The 21473-nt window shown below is 40.9% G+C and overlaps 1 protein-coding gene across 13 annotated transcripts in view; it reads left to right on the top strand.

The window, feature by feature from the left end:
- The window catches only part of LOC131228670 (uncharacterized), a 105671-nt gene that overhangs the window by 25019 nt on the left and 59179 nt on the right, over nucleotides 1-21473 (top strand). For all 13 annotated transcript variants that reach the window (XR_009163046.1, XR_009163047.1, XR_009163048.1 and 10 more), the window contains 2 exons: nucleotides 11856-12000; nucleotides 12093-12183. Coding sequence is in view for 10 of the 13 variants with exons in the window: in XM_058224497.1 (XP_058080480.1) it covers nucleotides 11856-12000; nucleotides 12093-12183 (236 nt within the window). In the remaining 3 variants the exon portion in view is untranslated. The remainder of the gene's footprint in view (nucleotides 1-11855; nucleotides 12001-12092; nucleotides 12184-21473) is intronic.

Here is a 21473-nt window from a genome sequence, read left to right as displayed (position 1 = left end):
GAAATGAATGAAATGAGAGAATGAAGAAAATGAAATAAGAGAATGTAGAACTATATAATGTGATCATGTGAGACTTGGAATTCGATATCTTCTTGCTTCTTCTATCTTGAATCTTGAATCTTGATTGAAACTTAAAAGAAGTTGGAGCTTGGGGCCTTGGAGTCTTGGAACTTGAGAGTTGAAATATGGAGAATGTAAGAGAGAATGAGAGATTTGAAAGTATGAGAGTAGATGAGAGTTTGAGTGAATGAAACTTGCATATAGAGGGAACTTGAAGGCCTTTTTATAGGCAAAAAGTCTGGATTTTGCAAAAAAGAAGTTCCCAATAGTCAGATTTTTGACCATTCGGTGAATATGCGATCACATATTCTCACATAGGCAATATATGCGATCGCATATGCCATGATCGCTTATGTGATCAATGTATAAATATGCGCATATGCGATCGCATATTTGTACATGCGCCCACACATGACAACAATGATGAAGACTTGAAGGAGAAATTGTTTATGGCTCCACTTGGTTTCAGGTCCTTTGACAATGAAGGAAAGGTCTGTAGGTTGAAGAATGTTAGAGAAGAATTTCTTTCTTTGTTAGGTTTAATTCGATTAGCTTTTGTTCCAAGTTGGGCCTCATTAGGATGCTCCAGCTTGAGGGGGAGTGTGGAAAGGTTAATAGTTGAATAAGGCCCATAGGCCCCATTCATGTTTTAAGGATTATAACTAAAAGTTGTGGGTTGGGGTTTCAATAAACTTTGTAATGGAGGGGCGTTTTCACATCCGGCTTGATTGGGGTAGCCTGTGTGCGGCGAGGGCACATTCGGGGTGGGTGGCTCGTGTGAGGTGAGAACCATGTGATGTGGGCCCATGTGAAGTCGGGCCAATGAGGGGGGTTTGGCCGAGGCCTGACCCATGTGAAGTGGGCCCTGGGCTATGAGAAACAGGGATTGATTCACCATGCTTTATCAGTTCGAGCTTTTAGAGCAAGTGGTTAGTTGTCCTAAATAAAAGTGTTATAAGATTGGGAGGTCTCGTGTTCGAGACTCCTCATTGGAGGTGATTAATGCAGGAGCATTGTCACACTGGGCTTGAGTGGGGTGGCCTTTGTGAGGTGGGGGCACACTCGTGGTGGGCGGTCCGTGTGAGGTGAGACCCATGTGAAGTGGGGCCCCTGGGCTATGAGATAAAGGGATTGATTTGCCATGCTCTATCAGTTCGAGCTTTTAGAGCAAGTGGTTAGTTGTCCTGCATCAGAGTGTCTCTCCATGTTATTGATGCTAAGGAGTTCGAGAGAGATACTAAGGTGGATTTGATGGTGTACGCCTTGGCGGCTAGAAAAGTTACACTCGAGGTTAGTGTAAAGGGACCCCTTAAGGTGATTTCGATTTTGGATGAGTTTCACGATGTATTTCTAGAGGACTTATCAGATGAGCTTCATGGCTTAGTTCCATCATGGCTCCCATTACCGATTGCATAAAGAAAGGAGATAAAAGGGCAAGATGAGCGAAGCTCCCATCATGTGCCTTACATACATTTCTAAAATCTTTGAATTTGCGTGTGTTGCATCTGGGGTAGGTATAGGTGGAGTGCTTAGTCAAGAATGGTATGCCGTTGCTTATTTTAGTGAGAAGTTACATAAGGCAAAACAACGATATTCTACCCATGACAAGGAGTTCTATGTGATCGTTCAATTCTTGCGCCATTGGCGTCATTATTTATTACCACAAAAATTTGTCTTGTTTTCTAGCCATGAGGCATTATGTTACCTCAATTCCTAGAAGAAACTAATCCCTAGACATGCTAAATGGGTTTAATTTCTTCAGGAATATTCTTTTGTTCTTGAGCATAAGGCCAGGGTCGAGATCAAACCTGGCGATGCCCTTAGTCGTCTTGTGGTGCTACTCCCGAGTATGAGTGTGGAAGTGACTAGGTTCGTGCGGCTAAGAGAAGAATATCCTACATAGAGCTGGCCATCGAGTCGAGTCGGATAGAGTTAGGGTTGTCTCGACTCGATCCGGTTTTGAAAGAGGCTTGACCTAAACTCGATCCAACTCGAAACCGAGTCCAGCATGCCTGACTCGATCCGAGTTTGGTCTAGCCTAGATTGATTCAGACCGAGTTCGATCCGGTCAGAAGTATCGAGTCGGGTCGAGTTGGCACTGAGTCGGATTGAGAGATGGAGGGAGGGAGTGGAGAGGAGAGAGAGTAGGAGGAGGAGGATGAGGGTGATGGTGGTGGGTGGTTGCCGGGCTTGGAAAAGGAGGAGGATGAGGGAGGGAGGGAGGGAGTGGAGAGGAGAGAGAGGATGAGGAGGAGGAGGAGGGTGATGGTGGTGGGTGGTTGCCGGGCTTGGAAGAGGAGGATGAAGGAGGGAGGGAGTGGAGAGAGGAGAGAGGAGGAGGAGGGTGATGGTGGTGGGTGGTTGCCGGGGTTGGAAGAGGAGGATGAGGGAGGGAGGGAGTGGAGAGGAGAGAGAGAGAGAGGAGGGTGATGGTGGTGGGTGGTTGCCGGGCTTGGAAGAGGAGGATGAGGGAGGGAGAGAGAGAGTTTGGGATGGGGTTGGGGTAGGGTTAGAGAGTCGGGTCGAGTTGGGTTTTGGATCGAGTCGAGTCTAACTGGATCGAGTTTCGGGTTGAGTTGGGTCGAGTTAATGGGTAACTCGAACTCGACTCGGTTTGAGTTCGGATTGGGCGAAGCCGACTCGGTTCGGACCGACTCACCCATTCGGTTCGGGTTGAGTCGGATCTGAACGAGTCGGACGAGTCGAGTTGGCCGAATTGAGTCAGATCGTGCCCACCTCTGATCCCATATGCCCAAACTTTGGTGAGTTGTACGCGCCACTACACGATGGTCAGTCGAGCGAGACAGACTTTGCATTCCCCGTACTTCCCTCCCTGATTTCCTTGTTTGAGAACTTCATGCTGGAGGTGTAGTTGGTCACTTGGGGAGAGACAAGACCATTGCCCTTGTGAAGGATCGATTTTATTAGCCAAGTCTCAAGCGAGATATAGTCAAAATATTGGCCGAGTCTCAAGACAGATGTAGTTAAGATAGTTGGTAGTGTAGGACTTGTAAACTGGCAAAGCAGAGAAGCAAAATACATGATTGTATACGCTTTTGTCAGTGCCCCATACTTCGTGTCAGGACATTAGTATGGATTTCATGTTTGGTTTACCAAAGACTATCAAGAAACATGATTCCATATTTGTGGTTGTGGACCGTTTTTTTCAAAATGGCCTATTTCATTCTGTGTTTGAAAACGTCGGATGCCTCCAATGTGGCTAAACTTTTCTTTGGGGAGGTGCGTTTCTATGGTCTACCAAAGACCATAGTGTCTGATTGTGATGTACGCTTTATAAGCTATTTTTGGAAGACACTATGGCAAATGATGGGGACAAGGCTTCAATTTTCATTTGCCTATCACCCTCAAACAAATGGTCAGATTGAGATCGTCAATAGGAGTCTTGGAAATCTGCTTAGATGCCTTGTGGGAGATCATGTCAGAACTTGGGATACTGTTTTGCCTATAGCTGAGTTAACATATAATAGTTCCATTAATAGTAGAGCTGGGCATCGGTCCGGATCGGATCGGATTGGGTCCAACTCGATCCGATCCGAAATCTTAATGCTCTGACCCGAACTCGATCCTATCTGGGGTCGAGTCCAGGCCACCTGACTCGGATCGATCCGAAATGTGGATTGTCTAATCCGATTCGAGTCCGACTTGGTTAGGAAAACCGAATTGGATTGGATTGGGCATGATTCGGATCGGTCCAGATGTGAGTTAATATATGTCACTTATGCAATATTATAATGCATGTGTATCAAGTGTCATACAGAGAAGGAGTATCATACAACTCTTTTCCAATTTCATCTCATCTTCTTCCCGCGGGTGATGAAAATAACAACGAACGGCCTAAGATCGACCTTCACTTGATGGTGAAGCGGCTAGTCCATGGGGATCCGGAACAGGCAAATGCCACGTGGGCACTGGCAATACATCTACGCATGTGGGATGAGCGTCCCAAGGAAGGCGCATTTAAGAAGGAGAGAGTATAATTTAAGAAGAGAAGAATAGAAAGCGGCGGTTGCAGAGATGAAAAAGGATGCAGAGGGGCGCGGATTAGATATAGTCGCTACTCAAGTGACGTCACTAAGCTCTGTGGACCCCACAATGATGCATGTGTTGTATCCATACAGTCCAACAATTTTTAGAGATCGTTTTATGATACGAGAAAAAGACTGAGTTAGATCTAAAGTTCAAGTGGACCCACCACAGAAAACCATGGGATCAGTCACACCCACCATTGAAACATTTATAAGGCCCACCATGATGTATTTTTTAGATCCAACCTATTCTTAAGTTAACATAGAGATATATGAAGTGAAAACAAAAGTATAAGCTACATCGGAAACTTCTGTGGCCCCTAAGAAGTTTTGAACGGTGGGTGTCACTGTCCCCACTTTTTTCTAGGGTGGGGTCCACTTGAACTTTAGATCTATCTCATTCTTTTTATAATGCCATAAACTGATCTCTAAAATTTTTTAGACTGTATAGATACAACACATGCATCATGGTGGGTCCACAGAGCTTGGTGACGTCACTTCATTAGCTATTTGGCTTCAGAACTTGTCAGTATCTAATTTGCGCCGGATGCGGAGAGATCTTTATCAGATTTGATACAAGAGGCGTCGGATTGCGTCCTACCCTCGCCCGTCTCTAGCCCCGAACGGGCAGTTCAGTGGGATGGCCCACCTTGATGTTTCTGTACATCCAAGCCGTCCATACCTTTTCTAAGTTCATTTTAAGGTATGATCGCAAAAATGAGGCAGATCCACCGCTCATTTGGAGCACACCAAATAATAAGCTTGGTTACCTTAAATGCACAAAGCATTAAATGCCAGTTGCATTAAATGCCTTCAACATCACATGGGGATGGGATGGATGCCCATTCACCAACTTAACCATCAAGCCATGCATGGACATGTTTCCTAAGCCCACATGCCTATAGAGCCCTATCCATCCACATCCAAGCACGATGTTATGCTAACATCAGATGCTGGGTGAGATCCAAGCTTTCCATTAGGTGGGTCACGGTGTGAGATCCAAGCTTTCCATTGGGTGAGATCTCATCAAACCCTTTACTCTTCTTTTTTGGTCTGAACTCGGTAAACAACTATAACCCATTTCAAAAGCCTAAGGATTCCGGATCAGATCGGATCAGTCCGAATTGGATCTAATTGGATCGGATCGGGTCGGATTAGGTTCACTCTGAACTCGATCCGAAGAGATTTCGGATCTGGATGGGGCTGCCCGATCCGCACCGATCCAGACCGTCGGTTCGGTTCGAATCGGGTCGGATCGGGTTTGATCAGGTCGGATCCACCGGATCGGATCTGAAATGCCCAGCTCTAATTAATAGGTCCATAGGCATTAGTCCATTTAATGTTGTGCATGGCTACAAACTTAGGAAACTCGTAAATCGCATACCTATGTTTGTATCCCATAGGCCATCAGATTCAACATATGAGTTTGCACGTCACATACATGAGATCAGGAATTAGATTAACCTAAGTAATGAAAATGATAAAGCACTTGTTGATTCTCATCACAAATTTCAGGAATTCCAAGTAGTAGATTATGTCATGGTTCATATGAGGTTTGAACGGTTCCCACTGGGAACTATTAAGAAATTGTAAGCGCTTAGTGCATGACCATACAAAATACTGCAGAAACTGAGTCCTAATGCATATGTAGTAGACCTTCCACCTATCATGGGAATTAACTCTACTTTTAATGTAGAAGATCTAGTACGATGTAAGGGTCCTGCTACTTTGCTTTCTGATCCATTTCCAGACCCTCCCAGAGACCATGACCTAGTCCCTAACATATGGCCCCTACTTGGCCTATTATCCCATCCTTTGCTACCCTTAACGTCCTTGCCTATTCGAAGAGAATAAATTGAAGATATATTGGATGTGCAAGTAGTTTCCACTTGCCATGGGGATTTCAGAAGTTCCTCATCAGGTGGAAGAACATGCCGGTTTCAGATAGCACGTGGATTACAGAGGCAGAGCTGCAGACTTTGGATCCCGACATCATTGAGCGTTGCAGGAGTTTTAGTCCGCCAAAGGCGAACTCTTCTAAGCCTGGGGGAGTTGATGAGGACATCACATCACGTATGCTTTTGCGCACGTATTAGAGGAGGAGGCGAGCCCCGGTCTCTCTGTGGTTAGGTGAGTATCCGTGTTGAAGACTCCATAGTGCATGTACGAGCATCTGGAGGACCCCACACTGAGAAGATGCATATGGGTTGCTTTAGAGAGTGATTTGGACCGTTAATTCAATGGATGCGACGATCGGACCGTTGAAGCACATGGAATACATGATCGGGCCGTTGATCGTGGACCATCTTTCATCATAGGACACACACACACACATATAAGACTGTTTTGGGATTTAGTTTTATGTTTGATTTGTGCTTTTGGACTCTTTATGAGAGGTTTTATATGTTTTTATTAGAATAGGGTTATTTTGGGTTAAAATACATGTGATAGGGACTATTTTGTAATTTTGAACTTAACTGAAAGTATAAATATTTTCTTAAAAAAAAAGACAGAGCTTTTCTCCTTCTTCTTCATGAGATGTGGAGAATTTCCATGTGATTTGGAAGAGAGATTGGTGCGAGGCCGAACCTTCATCAACAAAAGCATGCGAGGTTCTCATCTATCTATTTGTGAGTTTCTTCATTACAAGGTACTTACTGAAACTTTCATCTTCTCCCTTCTAGATCTTTCAAAACCTTGTTAAAACCCCTCCAATCCATTTCCCTCACCTTTCCCATCTCAAACCTAACTCGAGGACCCAAACCCTAGCCGACCTAGCTTTGCACATGTGACCGTTGGCCACATGTGTGAAGCCTAAGGGCTGGTCTGTATGGTCCCACTTCTCCTCTCTTGTTCCCCCATGGTTTCCCTTCAAAAACCCTTCAATCCCCTATCCGAAACCCTAACCCTAATCCCCGATTTTCTAAATCCCCAATTTTATCAACTTTCCCAAACCCCAACTTCCGAATTCTCTAATTCATCTCAAATCCCTAGCAACCAACCATCCAAAACTCTGATTCCTCTCTAGTTAAATCCTAAATAACCAATCCCTTTACCCAATTTACCCAATTAAGCCCTAATTTCAAGTTTTCTCCAATTTCCCTAAACTCTAACTTCAGCTACACCCAAATCTAGCAAACCCTAGGTAGTATTAGACCTTTCCCTTTATAATAGACCTAATCCTATACTATTTGGATGTCTCTACATCCATTAGATCCTAGTTTTCCATGTTTAATGATCATGTAGGACGATGCTTGACAACTTAGGCTTCAACTATGCATGATTTCCTTTTAGAATCTTGATATTTGTGATGATGTTAGCATGATTTGTGATTTTTTTTAGTTAATTTAATTTTTCTGATTGATCTAACACATTATTTGATTTCATGCATTGGTCCCGCATCACCCTAAGCATCTCACATTCTTGCTATGTCTCTCCTCTCATTATTTCTCTCTTCCATCTTTTTTTTTTTTTTCATTTCATTGTAGCTTCTCACAAGCTGTCATGATTAGCTCAATGTAACTGTTTAACATGGTATCAAAGCCTGACTGCTCTTAGGGTTTATTATTATTATTCTTCTTTTTCTAGGGTTTCTTCTTCTCCTTCTTCTTCTTTTTCTTCTTCTAGGGTTTCTTCTTTTTCTTCTTCTTCTTCCATGGTTTTTTCTTCTCATTTCTTCTTTTCCCTTCACTTTCTTTTTTCTTATTCTTCTTCAATTTTTTTTTTTCTTTTCTTTTCCAAAGGATTTGTTGATTTTTGTATTGCCTTAGCTAGGGTTTGCTGATTTTTTTCCTTCTGTTGTAGCCAGTGTTTTAAATATTGATGATATCAGCCGATATATCCCATGATATATCTTGTATCCCACCTGTGCGATACGAAACGCACAGGTAGTGCTGATATATCCCACCTATTCGATCCAGTGAGCATTTTCAATTTTCAATCCATGTTTTTGTTGTAAATCACGTTAAACCAGTGTCAAATGGTTACAAATCTATGATTCTTCATGTTTTCGATGAAAAATCATGGATCTGGAACTTCAATTTCAAGATTTGGGGGAGATGGGTCAAGTTGTGGAAAATTGAGAAAAATCAAAATTTCTCAATTTCTCGCAAATCGGTTGCAATCTTTGTATCCAAACACAATTAAACATGTATGTAATCTAATCTGGTGATTCTTCTTTTGCTTTTGAATGTATTGCTTGTGTTTCACATGTCTTCTAATGTTTATCAATTATATGAATAAACTTTGGATATACTTGCATCAGTTCAGTTGGAAAGCGCATATATTAGGACCCCATACAAAGGAAACCCCTATTATGTGCACTTTTTTTTTTTGTAATGTTTTGATTTCGAAGTGTGTATTGATGTCTTTTTCAACAATCCCTGAAGTTTCATAGAAAAAATCGATCAATTTCCCATTGTTCCCATGTTTCCCAACAACAGCGATACATTATGCGATATAACCGATATATCCCATGTGATAACTGATATGTATCCGTATCCCAAAGGTGTGATACATTACACGATAACAATATTTAAAACATTGGTTGTAGCAGATTTTTGTGTTGCCTTGGCCATGGTATGCCTGATTTTTCCTGTTGAAGCAAATTTTTGTGTTGCCTTGGATATGGTTGTTGGGTTTTTTTTTTCTATTGAAGCAGTTTTTTTTATTTATTGTCTTGACTAGGGTTTGATGGATTTTTCTTGTTGAAGCAGATTTTTATGTTGCCTTGGTTAGGGTTTGTTGGATTTTTAAAGTTGAAGCAATTTTTTTTTGGATTTTGTGTGTGTGTGTGTGTTGCCCATCCTAATCCTTGGTGCTTTTCCTCTTTCCTTCCCTTTTCTTTTCATTCTTCTTTCTGTCCTTCTTCATCTTCTTCTTCCTCTTAACTCTATGAGTTTAATTCTTCTAATCTTTCTTAACAAGTGGTGTTTCACTTCCTAGTCTTCTTTTCTTTCTTTCCTCTTTCTTTCTTTCCTTCCCTACACAACAACTTCATATTAACCTTTTTCCCTTTATTATTTGTTCTTCTTTTTCATTCTTTTTTCTATTTTGAGAGACCTAAGGCCTTTTCCTCATTAATTTCTCATGATTTGTGAGAGGGGATGGCTTGCAACTGGAATTTTTAAGGTTTTAAATTATGTGTTGCTGGATTTGAAGCCCCTTTGTGGATTGGCTGAAGTTTTTGATGATTTGATTCATATGTTGCTGGGTTTGAGGCCTTTGCTAATTGTTCCGCTGTCTGGTTGGAGATATTTGATTGGATTGTCTCTTGTTGTGTGACATGTGCTTGCGTCTTCCCCACCTCCTCCTTCGACAACTTAGCAGCTTGTTCGTTTCAGACTCTCCTTGCCAAGATGTGTGATGTGATCAATATTTTTTTTTTTGGGGCAGTTGGCCTTACTCATTTATATACCATGTAGTTGACCCGGACCCATTTATGTACCAGACGGTTGGTTTGAGCTTGTTTGGACTGGGTGATTGTCGCATCCTTAGCTCAAACTTATGATGGTACTGAGCTTGTTTACTCTGAGCAATTGGGTCATCCTCGTTTATATTGGACAATTGGTTCATTCTTATTTGTTCTGGATAGTTGTCTGCACTTATGATTGTGTTGGGCCGTTGGCCTAGCCGTGGTTTGGCCAGATGGTTGATCTATACTTGTTTGTGCTGGATGGTTGTTCTGGTGGCTCACATCACTAATAGTTGTACAAGTGCTTGTTCACCTGAAGGTATTGGTGGTCTCATCGCGTTCACTTCTTATATGCTCATTTGCTTCTCGTCATAGCCAACACTACCTATCTCCACAGTCGTGCTACTTTTTTATTTTCTGCTTTTTTGAAAATTTCATGTGCCTCTCCAACTCAAGTTCCTCTTTGCATAGCACCTTGACCTAAGAAATAAAGAATTCTTCTCCAACTTGAGGGGGAGTGTTGAGAGGTTGATAGTTGAATAAGGCTCATTGGTCACAAGTCCATGTAATAATGCCCATAGGTCCTATTCACGTTTTTACTATTATAAATAAGAGTAGAGGGCTGGAGTTCCAATAGACCCTATGCATATCACATTCCTCTCTCTCTCTCTCATTGTTTCTCTCTTCCTTCTTTCTTCTTCTCATTGCAGCTTCTCATAGGCCCTTAAGATTAGCACAATGTAGCTGTTTAACAAAGAAGTCTATTTATGGACAAACAATCTCCCTGAGCTTGGTTTGAGAGGCTGAGTCAGGCAGTGAAGAAGAGTGGGTATTTCTAGGATCATGCCGACTATACTCTTTTCGTGAGGCAATATGGACACTTGATTACAATTTTGATTGTTTATGTGGATGATATTGTGGTGGCAGGAAATGATTCTCAGGAGATTAAAAAAATTAAAGGTTTCTTTGGCAAAAGAATTCAAGATCGAGGATCTAGGACATCTGAAATATTTTTTGGGCATAGAAGTTTCTTGATCAAAGAAATGTATCTTTATATCTTAGAGAAAGTACAACTTATAAAAGAGACCCATAAGCCAGGCTGCCGACCAGTAGACACTTTTATTGATTTAATAAGAAGTTGAGCTGAAGTGAGAGGGAGTTGTTATCGGATGAAGAGATGTATTAGCGATTTGTTAACCGATTGCTCTTCTTACCTAACCTAACATGGCATATGTAGTAAGTGTGGTGAGTCAATTTATGTAGGCTCCATGGGTTCCTCACTTCGAGGCAGTTGATGGAATTCTGAGATACTTAGAGACATTTCCTAGGAAGGGTTTTTGTTTGTAGATTGTGGTCATCTAGGCATAGAAGCCTACATGGATGCAGACTGGGCAAGTAGTGTACATGACAGAAAGTCAACTACAGGACATTGTACTTCTGTGGGAGGAAATTTGGTCGCTTGGGGAAGCAAGAAACAAAGGTGGTGGCTAAATCCAGCGCTGAAGTAGAGTATAGGGTTGTGGCATATGGTGTTGCAGAGTTATTATGGTTGAAAATTTTGTTGTGGGACTTCATAATTAAAGTGGATGCTCCTACAAAATTTGTTTTGTGATAACAAGTCAGTAATTAGTATATCACAAAATCCAGTTCAACATGATTATACCAAGCATATTGAAGTTGATAGGCACTTCATTCGTGAGTAAGTTCTCTCTCAAAATCTCTATTTACCATTTTTAACAACTGAGAATTAGCTGGCTGACATTCTCATTAATTGGGTTAATTAAGACAAAATTAAAATATGTTTTTAGCAAGCTGAACATGATAAATATCTATTCTTAGCTTGAGGGGGAGCGTTGAGAAATGGATTTAGAAGGGCTTTCTTGTAATACACTATTAATGTTTTTCTGTTTTGTTTTGTTTCGTTTTTTTGTTTTGTTTTTTTGTTTTTTTTGTTTTTTTTTTTTTTTTTTTTTTTTTGTTTTTTTTTTTTTTGTTTTTTTTGTTTTTTGTAATATTACTAGTAGGTTGTTATCTGTAATTTTTCTAAAGTTGCTTGGCTGATGCATCTAGGGTTAAGCTCTCCAAAACTTCTCTTTTTCTCCTTATTTTCTTCCTCATTTCTTCTTTTCTTCTCTCCTTCTCTTTCATCTCTCTTGCTAGTTCCCTTCCTTTTATTTCTTCTTGAAGATTATTCATTCAATTAAAGCACCTAGGGTTTGGTACGGCGTGAGTTGGAGATAAGAAATATAACTGGTGAAAGAGGATCAATTTTCTGTAAAACAGGGAGAAGAAAATAACTGTTGTTCTATGACAATATCTCTTGTTTATGTATGCAGGGAAGAAAATATTGCATCTTTGAGAGCAATGGACTCGTATCTAAAGGAGAAGCTTATAACATGGCTCAGTCCAGCAGCTTTGGAACTTCACCGTATTACATGGGATGATTCAGCATCTTTGCTAGAAAAAATTGTAGTTTATGAGGTGAACTTGGTTTCCTTGTCCTGTACCTTCTGTGATTATATTGCATAACATCACTTATATTTGAAGTAACTTTTGCTGTCTTCTTTATTTAGGCTGTACATCCAATCAGCAATCTTCAAGATCTGAAGAGAAGGTTGGGTGTAGGTCGTCGTTGCTTTGGCTATCTACATCCTGCACTACCAGGTTCCTGTTTCTTGCTCTTATCCATAGAGCAACACTAATTTGTATGCCTATTTATTTAGGCTGTTATAGATAACATATCAAAGTCACATAAATTTGTATGTCTATCCTTTTAGACTTATATATAAGGTACCAAACTCTTAGTTCAAGGTTTTCCTTGCAACTTCCCTGTTTCATGTTACATGCAGCTATCTCCAGTTCATTGAAAAGTATTATCGTCTTTTACTCTTGTGAAGGATCTGATGTAGTTTTGAGAAGACACCTGGTGTGGTAACAGCCCTGCTTCACCAGATTGTATAGTTTCTAATCCTGTCAATGGGCAAGAATTGCCCAATGTGTTACCATGGTGGTGAGAGTGGTCATTTGGAACCCTTGCTTCTGAAGAGATCTTAGAGAGGACGAGATTGAGGTTTTCTAGCCTACAGAACTGTATCTGAAATGTTATTCTATCCATGCTTAATATGGGTGGAGCTGGATGGGTGATCCTTTGGGGAATTTCATGATTAAATCTTTTCTTAATCATGTAATGGAGAGAGAAAGAGAGGAGAGGCGAGAGAAATGAAGAGTAGAAAGAGAGGGGACTGCAATTGCCTCCACAGGCCCCCACCTCTATTCTTCATTAGATTAGGGCAGTACTAATTAATGTAAAATTATAAGTATTCCTTTCACACTTTAAGCCATTGTAGTACATCAGTGCATGGGCCTAAGACTTAACCCAACACATGTTTACAAAAAAATGCTACACGCTGGTTTTTCAGAGATGTCGACTTTTAGTGTAGTGTCACGTAGACAACCAAAGAAGGATGATTGAGACATACAAGAAGGTACTTCTAATGGTGATAGAAATCAAAGAAATGCTACAAATTAGTGAGTGGCTCCAACACTATTTTGATCACGAATGCAAGGAAGAAGATAATGTTGCAACTTAGTTGCACAATCCTTTTAAACTAGATGCGATTCGTGTCAAATCACACTTCAGACTCGCGCTCACTCTCCCACTTCCTAACTATTTATACATGCGAACATTTTTGAAATCAATGCTTCCTTGCTCCCGCACTTGAATAGATTGCCACTTTGCTTCATGCTTTATGCAACTATATGTTGGATCTCAATCTGTGGAATTGAAGATCCAATGAGAGACATGTTTGAGTGTTGCCATCGAATAGGAATAAACCTTGAATTGCTCGATGGATCCACGAATAGATCTATTGAAGGATCATATGGGTCGACAGGTGAATCAATGAAGGGATCCATTAAGTCAAAGGCATAGTTGACATCTGGAGTGACTGATGCATTGATATTTGGACTGACACTAGAATTCATTTGTGACTTGTGAGTCAATTGATGGCTCCATCGATGGATGGGAACATTGACAGACTGGAAAATAAGTCTCGACATCCAAATCGACATGACTTTGATGACATGGTGCTAAACTTGGGATGAGCTTTTCAAGTTCCAAGAACTTAAAGTTGCAATAGAAAGGTGGTATCCACAAAAGCACAACCAGAAGCAATAACAGTGGATTCCAAAGGTTCTGTTGGGCTGATGCATAGGTTTGAATCACCAGCTTCCACTATGAAGAAGGAAGACTCCTATAGAGGTGGTAAAAGTTCAATGATTGGCAACAATTTCCAACTAGAGGACAGGTTCTTTTGAAGCCGGGGGAGAATTGATGCATTCAAGACCACACACAAGAAATTAGAAGATGAATGTAAAGCTGTTTAGCCTACGAGCAGGCCTCAGAACAGACATCAAGTTCCAATCAAGCCCATCTAATGGTCCTCACACAAATTGGGATGATCCATCCAATTAAGCCCATCTAATGGTCCTCACACAACAATTTCCACTTTTACTGTATTAGTATCGCACTATCGCATGGAATATATCGTTTGTATCGGGTAATGTATTGCACTTTTTGGGAAACATGGGGAAACATTAGGAAATTTGTCGAATTTTTGAATGAAACTTTAGAGATTGTTAAAAAAGACCTTAATACACTCTTTTAAATTATAACATTACAAAAAAAAGTGCATGTAATAGTTTCCTTTAAATCGGGTCCTATGCTATGTGCTGTTTGACTAAATCGATGCTTTTATATTCAAAGTGAATTCATAACAATGATAAATATTAGAAGACATGAGATGGAAACACAACCAATACAAGGAAAAAAATATTTATTATTATTATTTTTAATTAAAAAATATAAAAATACATGAATCAATAGATCATGCCTCATACATGTTTGATTTCATGTTTGGAGTGTAAGATTGCAAACAATTTGGGAGAAATTGGGGAATTTTGAATTTTCCCTAATTCCCTCAAATCAGACCTCTTACCCTTAAATTTCAAAATTAGAGTTTATATGATGATCGTTTCATCAAACACTTCTAAATACAATGAAATTGGACTCAATTGACCGCTGATAGAAGTGAAATTTTGAAAAAAATATATATTTTAATAAATTTTATTTTTTATTTTTAATTAAAAATATTTTTCCCCAAAATTCACGAAAGGTTAATGAATTAGTAGATTGATCAGGCCTCATACATGTTTGATTTTGTGTTTGGAATGTAAGGGTTTGTTTGGGAGCATGGATTTGGAACTCCTTGGATTCGAAACCCCCTGGATTTGGAACTGCCTAGATTTGGAATCCTCCTGTTTTGTTTGGCACCTTGGATTCAGAATCCCCTGTAATCCAAAAGTAGCTATGCATAGTATGTTTATAGTGGTTTGAATTTAATTACTAAATCAAGTTTAATATGTCTAATTAGTGTACATATGTAATGTTTGACACAATGGTTGTAATAAGCCCATTGAAATATATACTTTGCCCAAAAATGATGAAATTCCAAGTCTCGGATGGGCCACAAGCACATGATCACATTCTAGTGACTAACCAACGATTTTTAACCATTGCTTTACATGGACAATGTTTGGACGGTGCATATTATCCTATTAAAGTAATTATAGTGATGTAGTTGATAATTTGATTGTTTTGGGACACACATGTTACACATGCAACTATTGGAAGGATTTTTAATGTAATCCAAGCTTCTACCTTGGGTTTCAAAACCCCTCTTTGAGGGGATTTGAAACCCTCAGTTACTTTATGGGGCCAAACATACCAGGGGATTTGAAATCTCCTCAAATCCCCCCAAATCCATGGTGCCAAACAACCCCTAAGATTCAAGCAATTTGAGAGAAATTGTGGAAATTTTGAATTTTTCCCAATTTGCCCCAAATCGGACCCACCTACCCTCAAATCTCGAAATTGAAGGTTCAAATCCCCGATTTTCCATGCAAAACATGAAGAACGAAGGATTTCTAATGTTTTCATACTGATTTTGTATGATTTAGAAGAAAGGATCAAAATGCAACATAACTCATCGAATGAGAACCGACCCTAAATCCTTTCAAATCTTGATTCTGCTTTGAAATCTAAGTTTTTCTACAACAAGATTGCAAAGGTCTGACTAAAATCCACCTAGAATATGTTTAGAAGAGGAAAGACTGAAAGAAAATGGCGAAAAAATAAGGTAGAGTGGGTTTTTGGAAGAAATGTGGCCAGTTCCTGTGAAGTATTGGCGATATCTGTTGATATCGTTGATATGCAGGAACCTTACAAAGAGAACTTGACGATAATATCGCAATACATTGTGATGCCATCGATAAATTGCAATACATTGCTGATAACATGCGATACATTGTGCGATACATGGAATTTTCTATATTCCAGGCCTATGTCGTATATCTCTACTGCGATACCGATAATCGGCCAATATTATCGATACTGCAAACATTGGTCTAGCTTAAAGTTTTGGACAGTTTAATTGTCTGGGTTACCAATCTTGACCATTTCAAATGTCTAGTTTGATAGGATTGAGGATCTGAAGCAGTTCAAGGGTTGGCTGATATATGGACCTGATTCAGCGGGTATCTGTGGTCTACAGGTCTGGTTGGACAGTATTGACAGGAGACGTGTGGCTTGGACTTACTGATATGTTTTTGGTATTTCCTGGTTTAGAGACTTGTTTTGGACTTGATGTAGAATTTGAATAGTTGTCCAGTTTTCCAAATGAGTAGATGTCCTTGTGTCAAATCTGTTAGTGATTTTATTATGTCATAGGTAGTCTAGAATTAGTGACAACAAGATTTGTGTTAGATCTTTTTTAAATCTTTATCTTTTGTATCTTGGTCTATACAAAGACTGCTAAGGCCATATGCAATAAAGTAATTGATGAATTTTGAATAGTGAATGTAGAGTGTTTCATCTTCTTTTCTCGCGATGGGAATTGTTTATCTTTTGGTGAGATGTCATTAGAACAATTGGTGTGATGCGATCGACTTGGATTGATTCAATCTAGTTTTCTTTAATTTCCCTCTAAATTGCCTAGCCTAGTGCATACTTATCCAACAGTGAGGAACACACCAAGTCCCTGGAGAAGGTAGTAAGTTTAATGTTACCAGATATATTGTAGGCCCAAGTCCCACCATGGGGCTCCACATCTGTTGAGTTTTGGCTGTTTGATGCTTAGTTTTGAGGGCTAAATGCCACAAGCTACCATTATGGAAGATTGGAGGGGCTGATTTTGAACATGTGGTTGCTGATTCTAAAGATTTTCTAAAGATCTTGAGGATGATTTCCAAATCAAGTGTTACTATTTCAGACCATTACAAATTGGCCAAATCTTTGTTGATATGGTTCTTTCTATCAAGGTCTCTGGAGATTCTTTCTGCAAGTCCTATTCACTTGGACCTACAATCTTTTGCAAAGTGTCCAAACTTATTGCATTTGAAACATCGCGCGTGGTTCTGTCTGTCACCAGACTTTTGGTATGAACGGCCTGTCAGAAAAGAAAGTGGGTTTCAGGGGTTCATTGATTAGTAAACCTCCGGTGTTCGTGACAGTTAGGACCGTGGTTGCCCGTCTTCGGTTTACCAGCCGATAAGATCTCTGAGATTGAACAGCCAGCTGGGTTGGTTTGGCTATTCCTTTCTATTGAAAAAAAGTTTGCTGTCCGCATGAGTCACTTTCTTCTAGGCTCTACTCCTGTTCAAAACGTTACACTCGTGCTTCACAATGGAAGCACTTCGTGTAACTCCACTTATAAGACTTTCAGCGGCATTTCAAAATCACGTACACAAAATATCCAAGTTGACTCAGTACAAGACGTTTCACCCGTGCTTTGGAAACGAAGCACTTGTTACACTGCTGAAAACTCACTTGCAGACAGGTTCACTTTTCATGTCTTTAATACCACCGAGTCTGCAATTGAGCTAATTGTCCCTTGAACATTGCTCCCTCCTTCTCTTGAGGTCGATTAGATTAGATTCTTCCCTTCTTCAGAATTAGTCGAAAGGTGCATGCGTTTTAATGTATGTTGGATTGGCTTGCTGCACTGGCTTCTTTGAAGGCTAGATCAAGTTGCCTTCCACTGACTCAGCGGATGGAGAGAAGCACGCAAACAGAGCCAGATGTTACTTAGGCAATGCCGACTGGCATCAACCACTGAAAGCATCAAATTTGTTGGTGCTAGCACGTTTTACTAATAAACTTTGAATCCAGCCAGCAACTGCTGAAAAGCTGTCGTGCTAGCGCACTCATTTGTTTTTCAGCTGGGTCGCTTAGCCTTGGAAGCTCGTCCGCTTTGTTTTGGCCATATCTTGCTGATGGGGACATCATGCGCACACGCGCACGCACACCACCACCCCTACGCACGTACGTACACAGAAGGATGATCCCACCATCTATCTGGCTCGATGATGATGTCCAGGGAGGGCCTCCTAGTTAGAAGACAAGTTTTGGTTCAAAAAAAGTGAGCCCAACAGTTAAGAAAAGCTCATCATGAGATCTCATGATTGTGGATTACTCGTCGGATTGATTTCATATTTTAGGTTTTACTTATTGTTATTATTTAGAACATCGTGAATGCTTTAAATTTCTTTTTTAGTTTACTTCATCACCAAGTAATAGGTTGCGCACATGGTGCGAGTTTTTGGGTATAGGGTTTTCCCTATAAATAAGCACCCCTTGTAGTTCTTTTCATTCATTCAAGTTTAATAAAAATTCCTGCTTTATTTTTCTTCTTTCTTCGTGAGTTGTGGAAGAATTCAAAAGTGGGTGCGAAGCCCTCTCTTCTTCGAAGGGCTAACTATCGTGGTGCGAAGCCACATCTATCTCCATCCGCCCCTACCCTCTTCCATCCATATCTCTCATCTTCGATCTTTATTATTGCTTTGAATTTTTAAGCTTTTGCAGCTATTCATCCCCCTACAGCCAGTTTTAGCTTTTGTAGCTATTCATCCCTCTACAGCCAGTTTCCAAAATCTGGACCTGTAGGAGGGCCGAAACTTCGGCGGAGCACTATGCCTCGACCTTACGTCAGATCGTCGTCAAACTTAGAGGGATTGGAGGTCTCCCTCAGTCGACTAAGGCCTAGGTGTCACTTTGGAGAGGCGGGCTTCCATCACATGTGCGGCCAGCCCACCCGCGCACGTGCGTCAGCTTCGTGTCACCATCTGCATGCAGGAGCTTTCTCTGGGTCAGGTTTTCCTTTGGCTTTCCTCTTTTCATTCTTATTTCCTAAACTCTAGCCTTAGTTTGCATTAGCCCTAATTTATTTGCCCATTTTTTTACCCTAGGGTTCCTTGAATTGAAACTGGGGAATCCCTTGGATTATGGACTAATTCTTATGCATGTGTGGTTGATTTCTATTTCCCCTTGACATCGTTTGGCTCATAATTTTTATTGGTCCAGCCCTAGCCTGTGTCAGCCTGGACCCGCGTAGATTCCCCTTTTATTAAATGTTTGGACTATCATGTAGGATGTGGAATTTGTGTAACTGTTTCTGAATTGGCATGATCTAAGCCTGAATTCTTGCACATCATACTTGAATTTCATGTCCTGCATCAAATTTGGTATCAAAGCTTAGGGTTCTTATAGGGGAATACATTACATGTTTAGGATTAGTTTGTTTGAGTCCATCATGCATTCAGTTCATCATATGTAGCTTGTACGAGTCCATAGTCCCTGATATTAGTTGTTGAAATTTCTGTTAGCAGGAAGTTACCAATTTACATTGCTGTAACTTTCTATTATTCCTTTATTTTGACAACTATATTGTTGGATTTTAGTAGCACTGCGTAGTTTCCCTCATATAGAGTCTCATAGGATCATTTAGTCCCATATAGTCATCGTAGAAAGTCCTTAGGTGGAATTGCAAGTTGTACGTCCAACACGTACGGGTCATGGTTTTGGCTAACACCCTACGCTAAACATGGAACAACTGCTAGAGTGACTAAACAAGCTGTCTCAGCAGATCGAGTCTTGGGGTAAGTGTTTGGAACATGACATAGACCAATGCCTTGACCAAATAGAGGCCTCCCTCAGGACAAACCCCACCATTTGGAAAGATGACCAATCTCAGGCAGGGGCCAGGAGGATAAACCAATGAATGGAGGTGGCCAAGGAATCAGTCATGGGCGTGCACCCGTACCCTCACCCCATGAGGGACATCAAGACCATAATTTTGAGGGGTACAACGTGTGCGGCCTCTTGGCTAGAGAGAGTGCACCAGAGGCTAGTGTAGAGTTACCTACTGAGGCCATTCCGGTAGTAGATGAGTTTTATGATGTCTTTCCTGATGATCTACCGGATGAGTTTCCCCCTAAGAGGGATATAAAGCACACAAGAACATGAGACACCGTAATACCTACAACCGAGTTTACGTTTAATGGTTTTGTCGATAGGTCCACAGGTCTCAGTCCTTATGAAGTCGTTACTGGTTATAAACCTGAGAAACCTATTGATCTTGTCCTTATGTCACTGTCCCATAGGCCGTTAGAGCCTGCAGAGTATTTTGTGCATCACATTCATTCATGGCATTAAGAAATCAGGCAGAAAATCACTACTAGTAATGAACATTACAAATTTTCTGCAGACCAGTATAAATGTTTCAAGGAATTCAATGTAAGGGACTGTGATGGTCCGCATTAGGCCCGAGCGGTATCCTCTGGGGTCCGTTCGTAAGTTACACGCGCGAAGCGTTGGACCTGTCAAAATTATAAAACGAAACGGTCTCAATGCGTATCTGGCAAATCTTCCACCCTCCATGGGAATTAGTTCCACATTCAATGTGGAGGATCTAGTTGCATTTCAAGGGGTCATTGATGCATTGTCCAGCCTTTCGCCTAACCGTCCTGATTCATCAGACATTTCCCTTAATCCATAGCCTCTTCTTGACCCATTTTCTCTGCCTCTACCTCCCATACCTATCCGTATGGACCCATCTTCCCAGCTACTACGTCCCATACCTACCCCTCCAGACCCATTTTTTCAACCTCTACCTCCCATACCTACCCGTCCCGACCCATTTTCTCAGCCTCTACCTCCCATATCTACCTGTCCTGATCCATCTTCTCAGCTACTACGTCCCATATCTACCCTTCCCGACCTATTTTCTCAGCCTCTACCTCACATACCTACCCTTCCCACACTTAGAAAGGAAATAGAGGATATTCTGGACCATCAGATAATATCCACGTCGGACGGCGGGTTTCAGAAGTACCTGGTTAAAGGGAAGTCACGCCTAGACAGCACGTGGCTCACTGAGGAGGAGCTTCAGAGTCTTGATCCTGACATCCTGAATCGGTTCAAGAGTTTTATTTCGCCAGTGGCGAAATCTTCGCAGCCGGAGAGAATTGATGGGGACATCATGCGCACACGCGCACACACACCACCACCCCTACGCACGTACGTATGCAGAAGGATGACCCCACCATCTATCTGGGTCGATGACGGCGTCCAAGGAGGGCCTCCTAGCTAGAAGACAAGTTTTGGTTCAAAAAAAGTGGATCCGATAGTCAAGAAAAGCCCATCATGGGATCTCATGATTATGGCCCACTCGTCGGATTGATTTTATATTTTAGGTTTTGCTTATTGTTATTATTTAGAACATCATGAACGCTTTAGATTTCTTTGTTTGGTTTTTATTTTAGTTTACTTCATCGTCAAGTAATAGGTTGCGCACATGGTGCGAGTTTTTGGGGTATAGAGTTTTCCCTATAAATAGGCACCCCTTGTAGTTCTTTTCATTCATTCGAGTTTAATAAAAATTCCTGCTTTATTTTTCTGCTCTCTTCGTGAGTTGTGGAAGAATTCAAAAGTGGATGCGAAGCCCTCCCTTCTTCGAAGGGCTAACTATCGTGGTGCGAAGCCCCATCTATCCCCATCCGCCCCTATCTTCTTCCATCCATATCTCTCATCCTCTATCATTATTATTGCTTTGAATTTC

This window comes from Magnolia sinica, chromosome 16 (genome assembly GCF_029962835.1).
Source record: "Magnolia sinica isolate HGM2019 chromosome 16, MsV1, whole genome shotgun sequence".
Taxonomy (NCBI): domain Eukaryota; kingdom Viridiplantae; phylum Streptophyta; class Magnoliopsida; order Magnoliales; family Magnoliaceae; genus Magnolia; species Magnolia sinica.
The sequence above is the reverse complement of the archived record's forward strand: the minus strand, read 5'-3'. Positions and strand labels throughout refer to the sequence as shown.